The following is a 16624-nucleotide window of genomic DNA, read 5'->3' on the forward strand; positions in this document are numbered from 1 at the left end:
TTTTTTTTTTTTTTTTGGAGGTATGGTTTTTAATAATTAACTCATTATAAATTATTTAGATTTTCTGTTTCTTTTTGAGTCAGTTTTAGTAGTTTGGTATTTCTAGGAATTTTTCGATTGCATGTAAGTTATCTAATTTGTTGGCATACAGTTGTTCATAATAGTTCCTCATAATTTTTTTCATTAGTGTCAGCAGTGACGTGTTCCCTTTTTCATCCCTGGTTTTGGTAATTTGTGTCTTTCCTCTTTTTTTCTTGGTTAGTTTAGATGAAGTTTTGTGAATTTTGTTGATCTTTTCAAAGAACCAACTTTGGGTGTCACTGATTTTTTTATTATTATTATTTTTCTGTATTCTAGTCAGTTAACCTATGCTCTAATATTTATTACTTCCTTTCTTCTGCATGCTGCAGGCTTAGTTTACTCTTCCTGATTTCTTCATGTGGAAGCCTAGGTTATTGATTTGAGACCCTTCTTTGTTTTTGGTATAGGCTTCTAAAATAAAATTTTCTCCAAGCATTGCTTTAGTTGAGTCCCATACATTTCGATTTGTTGTGTTTTCATTTTCATTCAACTTCAAATATTTTCTCATTTCCCATTTGATTTGTTCTTGATCCCTGAGTTACTTGGAAGTGTGGTGTTTACTTTCTAAATATTTAAGGATTTCCCTGGTTTCTTTTCTGTTGTTCATTTATAATTTAATTCAGTTGTGATTGAAAAACATACCTTGTATGATTTCTGTCATTTTAAATGTATTGAGATTTGTGACTTAGTATTTAATTCATTCTTGGAAATGATTAGCACTGAAAAAGAATTTGTATTTTTACAGTTACTGGGTTGAATGTTTTCTATAATCAGTTAGCTTGAGTTGGTTGATCATGTTGTTCCAGTCTTCTATATCCTTGATGATTTTCCTGCTTAGTTGTTTTTATCAATTATTGGGTGGGACTAGACATCTACTACTACTATTTTTATTTTTATTTATTTTATTTCAACAGGCTTTTGAGGAACAGGTTCTGTTTGGTTACATGGATAAGTTCTTTAGAGGTGATTTCTGAGATTTTGGTGTACCCGTCACCCAAGTAGTGTACACTATACCCGATGTGTAATCTTTTATGCCTTACTCCCCTCCCTCTCTTCCCCCCAACTCCTGAAAGTCCATTATATCATTCTTATGCCTTTGCGTGCTCATAGCTTAGCTTCCACCTTTAAGTGAGAACATGCGATGTTTGGTTTTTCTTTCCTGAGTTACTTCACTGAGAATCATGTTCTCCAGTACCATGCTGTTTTGGTTACTGTAGCCTTGTAGTGTAGTTTGAAGTCAGGTAGCGTGATGCCTCCAGCTTTGTTCTTTTTTGCTTATGATTGTCTTGGGGGCAATGCAGGCTCTTTTTTGGTTCCACATGAACTTTAAAGTAGTTTTTTCCAATTCTGTGAAGAAAGTCATTGATAGCTTGATGGGGATGGCATTGAATCTATAAATTACCTTGGGCATTGTGGCCATTTTCACAATATTGATTCTTCCTATCCATGAGCATGGAATGTTCTTCCATTTGTTTGTATCCTCTTTTATGTCGTTGAGCAGTGGTTTGTAGTTCTCCTTGAAGAGGTCCTTCACATCCCTTGTAAGTTGAATTCTTAGGTACTTTATTCTCTTTGAAGCAATTGTGAATGGGAGTTCACTCATGATTTGGCTCTCTGTTTGTTTTGGGGTATAGGAGTGCTTGTGATTTTTGCACATTGATTTTGTATCCTGAGACTTTGCTGAAGTTGCTTATCAGCTTAAGGAGATTTGGGGTTGAGATGATGGGGTTTTCTAAATATACAATTATGTCATCTGCAAACAGGGACAATTTGACTTCCCCTTTTCTTAATTGAATACCTTTTATTTCTTTCTCCTGCCCAATTGTCCTGGCCAGAACTTCCAACACTATGTTGAATAGGAGTGGTGAGAAAGGGCATCCCTGTCTTGTGCCAGTTTTCAAAGGGAATGTTTCCAGTTTTTGCCCTTTCAATATGATATTGGCTGTGAGTTTGTCATAAATAGCTCTTATTATTTTGAGATACATCCCATCAATACCTAGTTTATCGAGAGTTTTTAGCATGAAGGGCTGTTGAATTTTGTCGAAGGCCTTTTGTGCATCTATTGAGATAATCATGTGGTTTTTGTCTTTGGTTCCATTTATATGATGGATCATGTTTATTGGTTTGCATATGTTGAACCAGCCTTGCATCCCAGGGATGAAGGCAACTTGATCATGATGGATAAGCTTTTTGATGTGTTGCTGGATTCGGTTTGCCGGTATTTTATTGAGGATTTTTGCATCGATGTTCATCAGGGATATTAGTCTAAAATTCTCTTTTTTATGTGTGTGTCTCTACCAGGCTTTGGTATCAGGATGACGCTGGCCTCATAAAACGATTTAGGGAGGATTCCCTCTTTTTCTGTTGATTGGAATAGTTTCAGAAGGAATGGTACCAGCTCCTCTTTGTTCCTCTGTAGAATTCAGCTGTGAATCCCTCTGGTTCTGGACTTTTTTTGGTTGGTAGGCTATTAATTACTGCCTCAATTTCAGAGCCTGTTATTGGTCTATTCAGGGACTCAACTTCTTCCTGGTTTAGTCTTGGGAGGGTGTATGTGTCCAGGAATTTATCCATTTCTTCTAGATTTTCTAGTTTATTTGCATAGAGGTGTTTATAGCATGCTCTGATGGTAGTTTTTATTTCTGTGGGATCAGTGGTGATATCAGCTTTTTCATTTTTTATTGCATCTATTTGATTCTTCTCTCTTTTCTTCTTTATTAGTCTTGCTAGCAGTCTATCTGTTTTGTTGATCTTTTTGAAAAACCGGCTCCTGGATACCAAAACAGAGATACAGACCAATGGAACAGAACAGAGCCCTCAGAATTAATATAACACATCTACAACCATCTGATCTTTGACAAACCTGTCAAAAATAAGAAATGGGGAAAAGTTCCCTACTTAATAAAAGGTGCTGGGAAAACTGTCTAGCCATATGTAGAAAGCTGAAACTGGATCCCTTCCTTACACCTTATACAAAAATTAATTCAAGATGGATTAAAGACTTAAACATTAGTCCTAAAACCGTAAAAACCTAGAAGAAAACCTAGGCAATACCATTCAGGACATAGCCATGGGCAAGGACTTCATTACTAAAACACCAAAAGCAATGGCAGCAAAAGCCAAAATTGACAAATGGGATCTAATTAAACTAAAGAGCTCCTGCAGAGCAAAAGAAACTACCATCAGAGTGAACAGGCAACCTACAGAATGGGAGAAAATTTTTGCAATCTACCCGTGTGACAAAGGGCTAATATCCAGAATCTACAAAGAACTTAAACAAATTTACAAGAAAAAACACCATCAAAAAGTGGGCAAAGGATATGAGCAGACACTTCTCAAAAGAAGACATTTATGCAACCAACAGACACATGAAAAAATGCTTATCATCACTGGCCATCAGAGAAACGCAAATCAAAACCACAGTGAGATACCATCTCACGCCATTTAGAATGGCAATCATTAAAAAGTCAAGAAACAACAGGTGCTGGAGAGGATGTAGAGAAATAGGAACACTTTTACACTGTTGATGGGACTGTAAACTAGTTCATCCATTGTGGAAGTCAGTGTGGTGATTCCTCAAGGATCTAGAACTAGAAATACCATTTGACCCAGCCATCCCATTTCTGGGTATATACCCAAAGGATAAAGACACATGCACATGTATGTTTATTGCAGCACTATTTGCAATAGCAAAGACTTGGAACCAACCCAAATGTCCGTGAATGATAGACTGGGTTAAGAAAATGTGGCACATATACACCATGGAATACTATGCAGCCATAAAAAAGGATGAGTTCATGTCCTTTGTAGGGACATGAGTGAATCTGGAAGCCATCATTCAGAGCAAACTATCGCAAGGACAGAAAACCAAACACCGCATGTTCTCACTCATAGTTGGGAATTGAACAATGAGAACACTTGGACACAGGGTGGGGAACATCACACACTGGGGCCTGACATGGGGTTGGGGGAGGGGGGAGGGATAGCATTAGGAATATATCTAATGTAAATGATGAGTTAATGGGTGCAGCACACCAACATGGCACATGTGTATATGTAACAAACCTGCACCTTGTGCACATGTACCCTAGAACTTAAAGTATAATAATTAAAAAAAGAAAGAAATTTATAACACACACACATACAAAGAATAATGGTCTCCAACTGCATCCTGGTTGCTGCAAATGCCATTATTTCTTTCCTTTTAATGGCTGAGGAGAGAGAGAGAGTGCACATTTTCTTTATTCACTATTGATTGATGGGCATTTGGGCTGGTTCCATATTTTTGCAATTGTGAATTGTGCTGCTATAAACATGCGTGTGCAAGTGCCTTTTTCATATAATGACTTTTTTTCCTCTGGGTAGATACCCAGTAGTGGGTTTGCTGGATAATGGTAAATCTACTTTTAGTTAAGTAATCGCCACACTGTGTTCCATAGTGGTTGTACTAGTTCACATTCCCACCAGCAGTGTAGAAGTGTTCCCTTTTCACCACATCCATGCCAACATCTATCTTTTTATTTTTAAATTATGGCCATTCTTGCAGGAGTAAGGTGGTATCACGTTGTGGTTTTAATTTGCATTTCCCTGATCATTAGTGATGTTGAGCATTTTTTTCTTATGTTTGTTGGCCATTTGTATATCTTCTTTTAAGAATTGTCTATTCATGTCCTTAACACATTTTTTTGATGGGATTGTTTGGTTTTTTTCTTGCTGATTTGTTTTAGGTCCTTGTAGGTTCTGGATATCAGTCCTTTATCAGATGCATAGTTTGCAAAGCTTTTCTCCCACTCTGTGAGTTGTCTGTTTACTATGCTGATTATTTCTTTTGCTATACAGAAGCTTTTTAGTTTAATTAAATCCCATCTATTTATCTTTGCTTTTCTTGCATTTGCTTTTGGGTTCTTGGTCATGAAGTCTTTGCCTAAGCAAATGTGTAGAAGCGTTTTTCCAGTGTTATCTTTTAGAAATTTAATGGTTTCAGGTCTTAGATTTAAGTCTTTGATCCATCTTGAGTTGATTTTTATATAAGATGAGAGATGAGGATCCAGTTTCATTCTCCTACGTGTGGCTAGCCAATTATCCCAGCATCATTTGTTGAATAGGGTGTCCTTTCCACACTTTATGTTTTGTTTTCTTTGTCGAAGATCAGTTGGCTGTAAATATTTGGGTTTATTTCTGGGTTCTCTGTTCTTTTACGTTGGTCTGTTTGCCTATTTTTGTACCAGTGCCATGCTGTTGTGGTGACTGTGGCTTTATAGTATAGTTTGAAGTTAGGTAATGTGGTGTCTCCAGATTTGTTCTTTTTGCTTAGTCTTGCTTTGGCTATGTGGGCTCTGTTTTGGTTCCATATGAATTTTAAGGTATTTTTGTGTGTGGTTCTGTGAAGAATGATGGTGGTATTTTGATGGAAATTACATTGAATTTGTAGATTGCTTTTGGCAATGTGACCTTTTTCACAATATTCTTCTCATCCATGAGCATCGGAGGTGTTTTCATTTGTTTGTGTCATGTATGATTTCTTTCAGCAGTATTTTGTAGTTTTCTTTGTAGAGGTCTTTCACCTCCTTGGTTAGGTATATTCCTAAGTATTTTATTTTATTGCAGCTGCTGTAAAAGGGGTTGAGTTCTTGATATGATTCTCTGCTTGCTCACTGTTGCTGTATAGCTGTGCTACTGATTTGTGTACATTGATTTTGTAACCTGAAAATACTGAATTCATTTATCAGATATAGGAGCTTTTTGGATGAGTTTTTAGGGTTTTCTAGGTAGACAATCATATCATCAGTGAACAGCAACAGTTTAATTTCCTCTTTACCAATTTGGATGCCTTTTATTTCTTTCTCTTGTCTGATTGCTCTGGCTAGGACTTCCAGCACTATGTTGAATAGAAGTGATGAAAGTGGGCATCCTTGTCTTGTTCCAGTTCTCGGGAATGCTTTCAGCTTTTTCCTATTTAGTATAATGCCGACTATGGGTTTGTCATAGATGGATTTTATTACTTTAAGATACATCCCCTCTGTGCTGATTTTGCTAAGGGTTTTAATCATAAAGGTATGCTGGATTTTGTTGAATGCTTTTTTGGGAACCATTGAGATGATGATGTGATTTTTATTTTTAATTCTGTTTATGTGGTGTATCACATTTATAGACGTGTATGTTAAACCATCCCTGCATCCCTGATATGAAACCCACTTGGTCATGGTGGATTATCTTTTTGATATGCTGTTGAATTTGGTTAGCTATATTTTGTTGAGGATTTTTGCGTCTGTGTTCATCAGGGATATTGGTCTGTAGTTTTCTGTTTTTGTTAAGACCTTTCCTGGTTTCGGTATTAGGGTTATACTGGCTTCTTAGAATCATTTAGGGATGATTCACTCTTTCTCTATCTTTTGGAATAGTTTCAGTAGGATTGGTACCAATTATTCTTTGAATGTCTGATATAATTCAGCTGTGAGTTTATCTGGTCCTGGACTTTTTTTTATTGGCAACTTTTTTATACCATTTAATCTCGCTGCTTGTTATTGGTCTGTTCAGAGTTTCCATTTCCTCCTGGTTTAATCTAGGAGGGTTTGTATATTTCCAGGAATTTATCCATCACCTCTAGATTTTCCAGTTTGTATGTATAAAGGTGTTCATAGTAGCCTTGAATGATCTTTTGTATTTCTGTAGTATTGGTTTTAGTATCCCCCGACTCCTTTTTAATTGAGCTTACTTGGATCTTCTCTCTTCTTGGTTAATCTTGCTAATGGTCTATCAATTTTGTTTATCTTCAAAGAACTAGCTTTTTGTTTCATATCTCTTTTGTATTTTTGTTGTTGTTGTTGTTTCAGTTTCATTTAATTGTGCTCTGATCTTGGTTCTTTTGCTGAGTTTAGGTTTGGTTTGTTCTTGTTTCTCTAGTTACTGGAGGTTTGACCTTAGATTATCTACTTGTGCTCTTTCAGACTTTTTGATGTAGGCATTTAGTAGTATGAACTTTTGTCTTTGCACCTTTTTTGCTGTATCTCAGAGGTCTGTATACACTATTATTGTTCAGTTCAAAGGATTTTTAAATTTCCATCTTGATTTCATTGATGACCCAACAAACATGCAGGAGCAGATTATTTAATTTCCATGTATTTGCATGGTTTTCAAGGTTCCTTTTGGAGTTTATTTCCGATTTTATTCGGCTGTGGTCTGGGAGAGTACTTGGTATAATTTTGACTTTCTTAAATTTATTGAGACTTGTTTTGTGGCCTGTCATATAGTTTATCTTGGAGAATGTTCCATGTGCTAATGAATAGAATGTATATTCTGCAGTTGTTGGGTAGAATGTTCTGTAAATATCTGTTAAGTTAATTTGTTCTATGGTGTAGTTTAAGCCAATTGTTTCTTTGTTGACTTTCTGTCTTGATGACCTGTCTAGTGCTGTCAGTGGAATATTGAAGTCCCCTACTATTATTGTGTTGCCGTCTGTCTCATTTCTTAGGTCTAGTAGTAATTGTTTTATAAATTTGGGAGCTCCAGTGTTAGGTGCATATATATTTAGGATCGTGATATTTTCCTGTTGGACTAGTGCTTTTAACATTATATAATGTCCCTCTTTGCTTTTTAAACTGTTGCTTTAAAGTCCGTTTTGTCTGATATAATAGCTACTCCTGCTCACTTTTGGTGTCCGTTTGCATGGAATACCTTTTTCCACCCCTTTACCTTAAGTTTATGTGAGTCCTTATGTGTTAGGTGAGTCTCTTTAAGACAGCAGACTTGGTTGGTGGATTCTCTCTTTTTTTTTTTTTGAGACAGAGTTTCACTCTTGTTGCCCAGGCCAGAGTGCAATAGCACTATCTCAGCTCACCACAACCTCCGTCTCCCGGGTTCAAGTGATTCTCCTGTGTCAACCTCCCGAGTAGCTGGGACTACAGGCGCCCACCACCATGCCCAGCTAATTTTTGTATTTTTAGTATAGACGAGGTTTCACCATGTTGGCCAGGCTGTTCTCAAACTCCTGACCTCGTGATATGCCCGCTTCGGCCTCCCAAAGTGCTAGGATTACAGGCGTGAGCCACTACACCCGGCCCTTTTACATTCAATGTTATTACTGAGATGTGAGTGAGGTACTATTCTATTCATCATGCTAGTTGTACCTTGTTTTTTTATTTTTCATTGTGTTATTGTTTTATAGACCCTGTGAGATTTTTTTCTTTAAGGGGGTTCTATTTTGGTGTATTTCAAGGTTTTGTTTCAAGATTTATAATTCCTTTTAGCAGTTCTTGTAGTGCTGACTTGGTAATGGTGAATTCTCTCAGCATCTGTTTGTCTGACAAAAACTTTATCTTTCCTTCATTTATGAAGCTTAGTTTCACTGGATACAAAATTCTTCGCGATAATTATTTTGTTTAAGGAGGCTATCGATAGGACTCCAGTCCCTTTTAGTTGGTAGGGTTTCTGCTGAGAAATCTGCTGTTAATCTGGTAGGTTTTTCTTTATAGCTTACCTGATGCTTGTGCCTCACAGCTCTTAAGATTCTTTCCTTCATCTTGATTTTAAATAATGTGATGACTAAGTGCCTAGGTGATTATCTTTTTGTGATGAATTTTCCGGGTGTTCTTTGAGCTTCTTGTGTTTGGATGTCTAGGTCTCTTGCAAGGCCAGGCAAGTTTTCATTAATTATTCCTTCAAATAAGTTTTCCAAACTTTTAGATTTATCTTCTTCTTTGGGAACACCAGTTATTCTTAGGTTTGGTCATTTAGCATAATCCCAAACTTCTTGGAGGCTTTGTGCATTTGTTTTGTTGTGTGTGTGTTTTTTTTTTAATTCTTTTTTCCTTGTCCTTGTTGGATTGGGTTAATTTGAAAGTCTTGTCTTTGAGCTCTGAAGTTTTTTTCTTCTACTTGTTCGATTCTGTTATTGAAACTTTCCAGTGTATTTGTCATTTCTATAAATGTGTCTTTCATTTCCAGAAGTTGTGAAGGGAGTGAAGAGGACTCTGTGAGGGTCTTTGGTTGTAGTTTTGTTTAGTGTCCTGGTTTTCTTGAATGCTGGTTGTACTAGCAGTAAGGTTGTCATGTGTACTGACTCTGGACCTCTGGGTAGCCAGGATGTTATAGGCGGTTGAATTAGCTGTTTTCTGTTTTCTTGGGTCATGGTTGTTCTTTTATTAGTTGCTACAGTGGCTTGAATTGATTGGCCTCCAGCCAGGAGGTGGCGCTTTCAAGAGAGCATCAGCTGCAGTAGTATAGGGGGGATACAAGCTTGCTCTGAGGTCACTTGGATACATATTTGGGTTTCTCAAGGAATGGCTGGGGCCATAGAGCTCCCAAGAGATTATGCTTTTTGTCTTCAGCTACCAGGGCAGGTAGGGAAAGACCATCAGCAGGGGGCAGGGTTAGGCATATCTGAGCTCAGACTGTCCTTGTGTGGGGCTTGCTGCAGCTGGTGTGGGAGATGGGGGTATGGTTCTCAGGCCCATGGAGTTATGTTCCCAGGGGGATTATGGTGCTTCTGCTGCAACATACAGGTTACCGTGAAAGTGGGGGGAAGCTGCCAGTGACAGGTCTAACCCAGCTACCACACAGCCAACAAGGCCAGTCTCTTTCCCACCGTGCCCCACTAATACCATCGAGTTTATATCCAGGCAGCTGTGAGCAGAGTTGAGATCTTGTCCCTCAACGATTATTTTTATTTATTTATTTTGAGACAGAGTCTTGCTCTGTTGCCCAAACTGGAGTGCAGTGGTGCGATCTCAGCTCACTGCAACCTCCACCTCCCAAGTTCAAGCAATTCTCCTGCCTCTGCCTCCCGAGTAGCTGGGATTACAGGCACATGCCACCATGCCTGGCTAATTTTTGTATTTTTAGTAGAGACAGGGTTTCGCCATGTTGGCCAGGCTGGTCTCGAGCACCTGACCTCAGGTGATCTGCCTGTCTTGCCTCCCAAAGTGCCAGGATTACAGTTGTGAGCCACAGCTCTCAGCCTATTATTTTTAAATTATATATTTCTCTTTCCTTTTGTCAAGTTTTGCTTTATGTATTTTGTGGTTCTATCGCATGAGTTATCATTGTTAAATCTTCCTGATGCATTCATCTCTTTAACATTGTGAAATGTCTCTCCTTGTTGCATAACATTTTTGTCTTAAACTCTTGTCTGCTATTAATATAGGTGTTCATGATCTCTTACAGTTTTGTTTGCATGGCATACATTTTCCTGTCTTTTTAATTTCATCCTATCTGTGTCTTTGAATCTAAAGTGTGTCTGTTAGACATCATGTAGTTGGATCTTGCTTTTTAAACCTGTCTAGCAGTTTGTCTTTTAGTTGGAGTATTTAGACCATTCAAATTTAACATAATTATTGTTGGGTTTACCTTTGCCATTTGGCTATTTGTTCTGTGTAAATCTCCTGTCTTTTTTGTTTCTCTCTTCTTCTTTGATTGCGTTTGAGTTAAAAAATGTTTAGTATATCATTTTAATACCTTCATCAATAATTTAACTTTTAAAAAAAGTTTTTTCATAATTTCTAAGAATGATAGTAAGCATTTTAATTTACCACAATCTACTTCAGATAATACTAACTTAATTTCAGTAAAATTTAAAATCTTTGCTCCAATATAGTTCTGTTCCTTCCCTCCTATTTGCTGTTATTGGCATGTGTGTTATCTGTGTATATGTTAAGAACTCGACAATATAGTGTTATAGTTATTGCTTTATACAATTTTATGTTCTTCAAAGTAGTTAAGAAATGAGAAAAATTGTAGAATCTTTCATACCAATTAATATATTTACACTTTCTGATGCTGTTTATTTCTCCCTGATTATTCATGTCACTGTCTACAGTCTTTCAGTCTGTTCTTCTTTTAGTATTTTTACAAAGCAAGTCTGTTAGCGATGAATTTTCTCAGCCTTTGCTTATCTGGGAATGTGATTTTTAGCTTTCATTTTTGGAGGATAGTTTTGTTGGATTATGGAGTTCTTGTTTTTTCATTTTAGCACTTTGAATATGACATTTTACTGTCTCTGTCTTCCATTGTTTCAGATGAGAAATCAGCCATTAATCATACTGATTTTTTTCCCAGTACAGTGTGATAAATAGTTTTTTTCTTGCTGCTGTCAAGATTTTACCTTGATCTTATGTTTTCTTTGTTGTTTATATATTTATTTATTATTATTTTTTTCTTTCCAACTTTTATTTTAGGTTAGGGGGTGTACATGCAGGTTTGTCATACAGGTAAATTGCATGTCATGGGGGTTTGGTGTATAGATTTTTTGTCACTGAGGTGGTGAGCATAGTACCACCCAGTTGGTAGGTTTTTTATCCTCATCCTTCCCCACCCTACACCCTCAAGTGGGCTCCAGTGCCTATTGTTTCCTTCTTTGTGCCCATGTGCACTCAATGTTTAGCTCCCCTTATAAGTGAAAACATGCAGTATTTGGTTTTCTGTCCCCATGTTAATTTGCTTAGGATAATGGCCTCCAGCTCCATCTATGTGGCTGCAATGGACGTAATCTCATTCTTTTTTATGGCTGCATAGTACTCCATGGTGTATATGTACTATATTTTCTTCATCCAGTCCACTGTTAATGGGTATTGAGGTTGATTCCATGTCTTTGCTATTGTGTGTAGTGGTGCAATGAACATATGAGGGCATGTGTCTTTATGGTAGAACTGTTAGTCCAAACTGTACCATTTTGTAAGCCCCCTGTCATTTCACAGACCTTGATCAAAGTGAAACATTCCTTGGGGGACTGGGCTGTGAGAAACATCCTGCCCGACTGCCTGACTTTCTTATCACATTCTGCTGGGAAAAAGTCCAAGGAACATCACTGTCTCATCCTGCCAGATCAAGGACCAAACCGCCTCATCATGGGAACATCTTATCAACATCCTCCCGGGCAGCAAGCCATATCCCTCAGACCCCTCCCTCCCAGGCCTAAAATTACCCCAGCCTGTAAGGAGAGGTGGGCCCTGACATTAAGTTGGTGCCCTGCCTCTGCAGATCTTATGCTGCACATAAAACCTGCATTGCTGTAGAGCTGCCAACTCTCTCTCAGTCTTTCTTTAACCCTCGCCTTCACATAAAAACCTAACAAAAGCAATTCATATTCCTTTGGGTTTGTGTTTAGTAATGGGATTGCTGGATCAAATGGTAGTTCTGTTTTAAGTTCTTGAGAAATCTCCAAACTGCTTTCCACAGTGGCTGAACTAATTTGCATTCCCAACAGCAGTGTATAAGCATTCTCTTTTATCTGCAACCTCACCAGCATCTGTTATTTTTTGACTTTTTAATAATGGCTTTTCTGACTGGTACGAGATGGTATCAAGCATATTAAAAAATGGTCAACATCACTAATCATTAGAGAAATGCAAATCAAAACCACAATGAGATACCATTTCACACCAGTCAGAATGACTATTTTTATGCTTTCAACAGTTTCACTCTGGTGTGTGTATATGTGAATATTTTTGTATTTATTTGGCTTGAGACTTTTTGAGCCTCTTGGGTCCATAAATTAATGGGTTTTTGTTGTTGTTGTTGTTGTTGTTGTTGTTGTTTTAATCAAACTTGTGAGGTTTTCAGCCATGGTTTCTTATGTTCATTTTCCCCTTTGTGTCTCTCGTTTCCTATGAAAACTCCTATCATCCAAATGTGGGTACCCTTGATCATGTTACACAGGTCTCCAAAGCACTGTACATTTTTTTTCCTTCTTTTTTTATTTTCATCAGCTGGTTTATCTCAGTAGATCTACAAGTTTTCTTATTTTTTTCATCTGTCTGCACAAGTCTGCTATTGAACTTTTCTGGCGAATTTCTCATTCCAGTCATTGCACTTTCCAAATCTAGGATTTCTATTTGGTTTCTTAAACAAAAAAAAAATCATTTCTGTCTCTTTATTGGTAGTCTCTCTCGTAAGACATCCTTGTTATACTTCCCTTTAATTTAAATATGATTTCCTTTAGTTTTTTGAACATATTTATATTAGCTGACTTAAAGTTGTTGCCTAGTAAGTTCAACATCTGGGCTTCCTCAGGAATAAATTCTATTGACTACTTTTTTTTCACATAGATGGGTCATACTTAACTATTTCTTTGTGTGTCTCATAATTATTTTGTCAAAAACATTATATTTTAATTATTATAATGTGACAACACTGGTAATCAGACTTTTCCCTTCCCCTATCCCTGGGGTTTGTTGTTTTTGTTGTTGTTTGTGAACTTCCTGGACTATTTCTGTAGTCTTTAATCTGTATCTTGTATAGACACTGAAGTGTTTGTTTGAATGTCTGAGTCACAAATAGTGATTTGACAGATTTTCTTAAATGCTTTAAACCAGCATGTCTCCCATCATTTTCCAAGGGGTGCTGTGTATGTTGGAGCATGCTTTCCATACCCCAGCAGTTCACAGCTCTGCCTTAGCCTTCACTTCCTGCTTTGTGCAGAGTCTCATAGTCAAGGAAAAGTTAGAAAGTGGAGCTCTGTCAGGTCTTTAGTGGGTATTTGCTTAGCCCTCCACATGCACATGGCCTTCTATATCCCCAGTAATATTTTAGAAATTTTCAAAGCCCTCTAAGGACATCTCATTTCCCAAATTTTTCTTTTAAGTTTTTTGGCCAGTCTCTTGTTTGCCTCTGCTAAAATTGCTGCTTCTGGCAGCTGCAAGATTAACCAAATACTACTGATTTTTTTGGACAAACTCCCTGGGCATAGGGCTTTTCACACTGAGTGAGCTCTTGAGTCAGGTGAAATAAAGATTAGCCTGTGAATAGGGCTTTTCTCGGGGCACCAGACAGGTCGCATAGTGACAGTTCTCTGGGGATGAGGTTTTGGCCGAGAGCTGCTTTTGTAGCCAGGCTGCTGGCATTCACAGTTACTGTGGTTCTGAGGCTGCTAGTTTCCAAAGCTACTATGGAACTGGGAAGAGGTACATGGAAATTGAGAATGAGGCAGGTTAAAACACCGGAAAGCTCAGCATTTTTACTAAGATTCAGCTACTTTTCTTAAATAGATGTTCAGGATTGTCAAAAATCTTTGATTAAATTTTGGAGTTCTGAAAAAGTTAATTTTGACAATTTTGCCAGTTGTCTAATTGCTTTGTGGAGAAATGAATTTTTAGAAATCCCTCATCCACCGTTCCAGAAGTGCCTCTCAATCTGCCTGTGCTTTTAATCCCTATGCATATTGCCTCTCTATTTGATATCTGTATAATGGCCTATAAATATTTATTGGCAGCCATGAAAGTCCACTGTTTGATTTCATTGAGAGTTGCTTGCGAAATAAACATGAAATGGTTATTTATGAAGCTGCTTCAGCTATCATCCATCTTCCCAACTGCACTGCAAGAGAGTTGGCACCTGCTGTTTCAGGTTTGTTTTATATTTGATGACTGGCTTTTGCTTATGTTCCTAAGTTTTTGCTTTAAGTTTCATAGGTCTGCAGAATAGGTGTTAAGACTGTTTTTTGAATGCTAGCTCTGTGTATATATAGCCTTTGCATTCTGATAGCTTATATGTAAATAGTTTATTTTAGTTGTTCCTTACTTTATTACTTCTTTTTTTAATGTTTCTATTTATGTATATAAAACTTCTGAAAGAATTTTATTTATATGTACATAGTTTATTAATAATAATTCTTTATTGCTTTTTTTTAAAGTTTCTATTTCCTCATATGAAACTTTTGAAAACATTTTACAGTTTTCCTTGGTGTTTAAAAAGCCCATTTGTTTTCAGAACTGTCAATATTTCTACCATTTAAGTTCAAGTATTAATGGGTATGCTAATTTTTTTTAAAAAAGAGCAAACTTTGTTTCCTATTAAAGTTTTTATAAGGGACTAAAAGTGCTTTTTCTTTTTTTTTTTTTTTTTTGAGACGGAGTCTCGCTCTGTCGCCCAGGCTGGAGTGCAGTGGTGTAATAGCTTGGCTCACTGCAAGCTCCGCCTCCTGGGTTCACTCCATTCTCCTGCCTCAGCCTCCCGAGTAGCTGGGACTACAGGAACCCCAAAAGTGCTTTTTCTATTTTGATAAATTTATATTTTTCATGTAAATTTTTTATGCTGTGATAAAATCTACGCATATTTTGAATGTGATTCGTTATGTACTATATTTTCAGCTGTATGGTATATGATGAGATGAGGAATATTCACAGCATATATAGGTAATATTCACTATATCTATATCTGTATTTTAGTTCTTCAACTTTTCTGTAGTTCTCCTAAGCCAGGAGTATTCACAGTATGTATATGTAATATTATATATTATTATTATTTTTTAGTTCTTCAGCTTTTCTGTAGTTCTCCTAAGCCAGGAGTATTCACAGTATGTATATGTAATATTATATATTATTATTATTTTTTAGTTCTTCAGCTTTTCTGTAGTTCTCCTAAGCCAGCCTTGAGATATGCAGCTGTGAGGACCTTGAACAAGGTAGGTGTTTCTTTGCTAACTGTTGACTTACATCAGTATTTAATTGAGAAACATTAAATGTGAAGCATTTGATTTTCTCTCCAAGGTTAGTATATATGATTCATGGGCTTCACCTCTTCAACACTTCACTTACATTTGTGGCCTTGGGAATGTCCATTTTTATTATTATTTAGCTGAAGATTATAACTCATTCCTGACTTCTAAGCATTTTACATTCAAAAGCCACACTGTGCAATATGGTGGCCATTAGCCATCAGTGGTATTTCAATTTAAATTAATTAAAATAAAATAAAAAATCAGTCCTCAGTCACATGAGTCACACTTCTTGTACTCACAGCCACATGTGGTCAGTGGCTATTGGACAGTGCAGATCTTGAACATTTCTGTCATTGAAGGAAGTGCTTTTGCACAGTGCTGGCAGTAGCCCTGTCCAGTAGAAACCCAATGTGAATCACATATATAATTTTAAATTTTATAATAACCACATTAAAGTTTTTAAGGTAAAATTAATTTTAATAGTATATTTTATCATAATATGTCATCTCAACATGTAATAGATATTTTTACATATCTCAAGTTTTTGACATCCAGTATATTTACTTTTACAGCATACTCAGTTTGGATTAGCCACCTTTCAGATGCTTAGTAGTCACATGTTGCTGTTGGCTACATTATTAGACTGTATAGATTTAGAGGATATAATACAGAAACACAGAATAAATTAAGTAAGCATAGAAAATGTAAATGAAAGTTAAATGTAGTAGAAGACTTGTCATAGGCAATACATAATTATAAATTAATTGTGTAAACAATTGAAGAAAAGAGAAGTTTAGAGCAGCCATGGAATAAACCTTTATAGAACAACAATTTAAATTGTTTTTAATTTATTTATTTATTTTGGAGACAGAGTCTCACTTTGTCTCCCAGGCTGGAGTGCAGAGGCGTGATCTCGGCACACTGCAACCTCCACCTCCCAGGTTCAAGCAATTCTCATGCCCCAGCCTCCCAAGTAGCAGGGATCACAGGTACCTGCCACCATGCCCAGCGAATTTTTGTATTTTTAGTAGAGTCAGGATTTCGCCATGTTGGCCAGGCTGGTCTCAAACTCCTGACCTCAGGTCATCTGCCCACCTCGTCCTCCCAGAGTGC

General features: G+C 37.0%; 1 protein-coding gene across 1 annotated transcript in view; it reads left to right on the top strand.

Moving 5' to 3' along the window:
* COPG2 (coatomer protein complex, subunit gamma 2) overlaps positions 1 to 16624 on the top strand; it is a 164301-nt gene that overhangs the window by 89603 nt on the left and 58074 nt on the right. The window contains exons 10-11 of the mRNA XM_011995847.1: positions 14285 to 14418; positions 15408 to 15475. Of these exons, the coding sequence (XP_011851237.1) occupies positions 14285 to 14418; positions 15408 to 15475 (202 nt within the window). The remainder of the gene's footprint in view (positions 1 to 14284; positions 14419 to 15407; positions 15476 to 16624) is intronic.

The sequence above is a fragment of the Mandrillus leucophaeus genome, unplaced genomic scaffold (genome assembly GCF_000951045.1).
Source record: "Mandrillus leucophaeus isolate KB7577 unplaced genomic scaffold, Mleu.le_1.0 Scaffold5, whole genome shotgun sequence".
In the NCBI taxonomy this organism is placed as follows: domain Eukaryota; kingdom Metazoa; phylum Chordata; class Mammalia; order Primates; family Cercopithecidae; genus Mandrillus; species Mandrillus leucophaeus.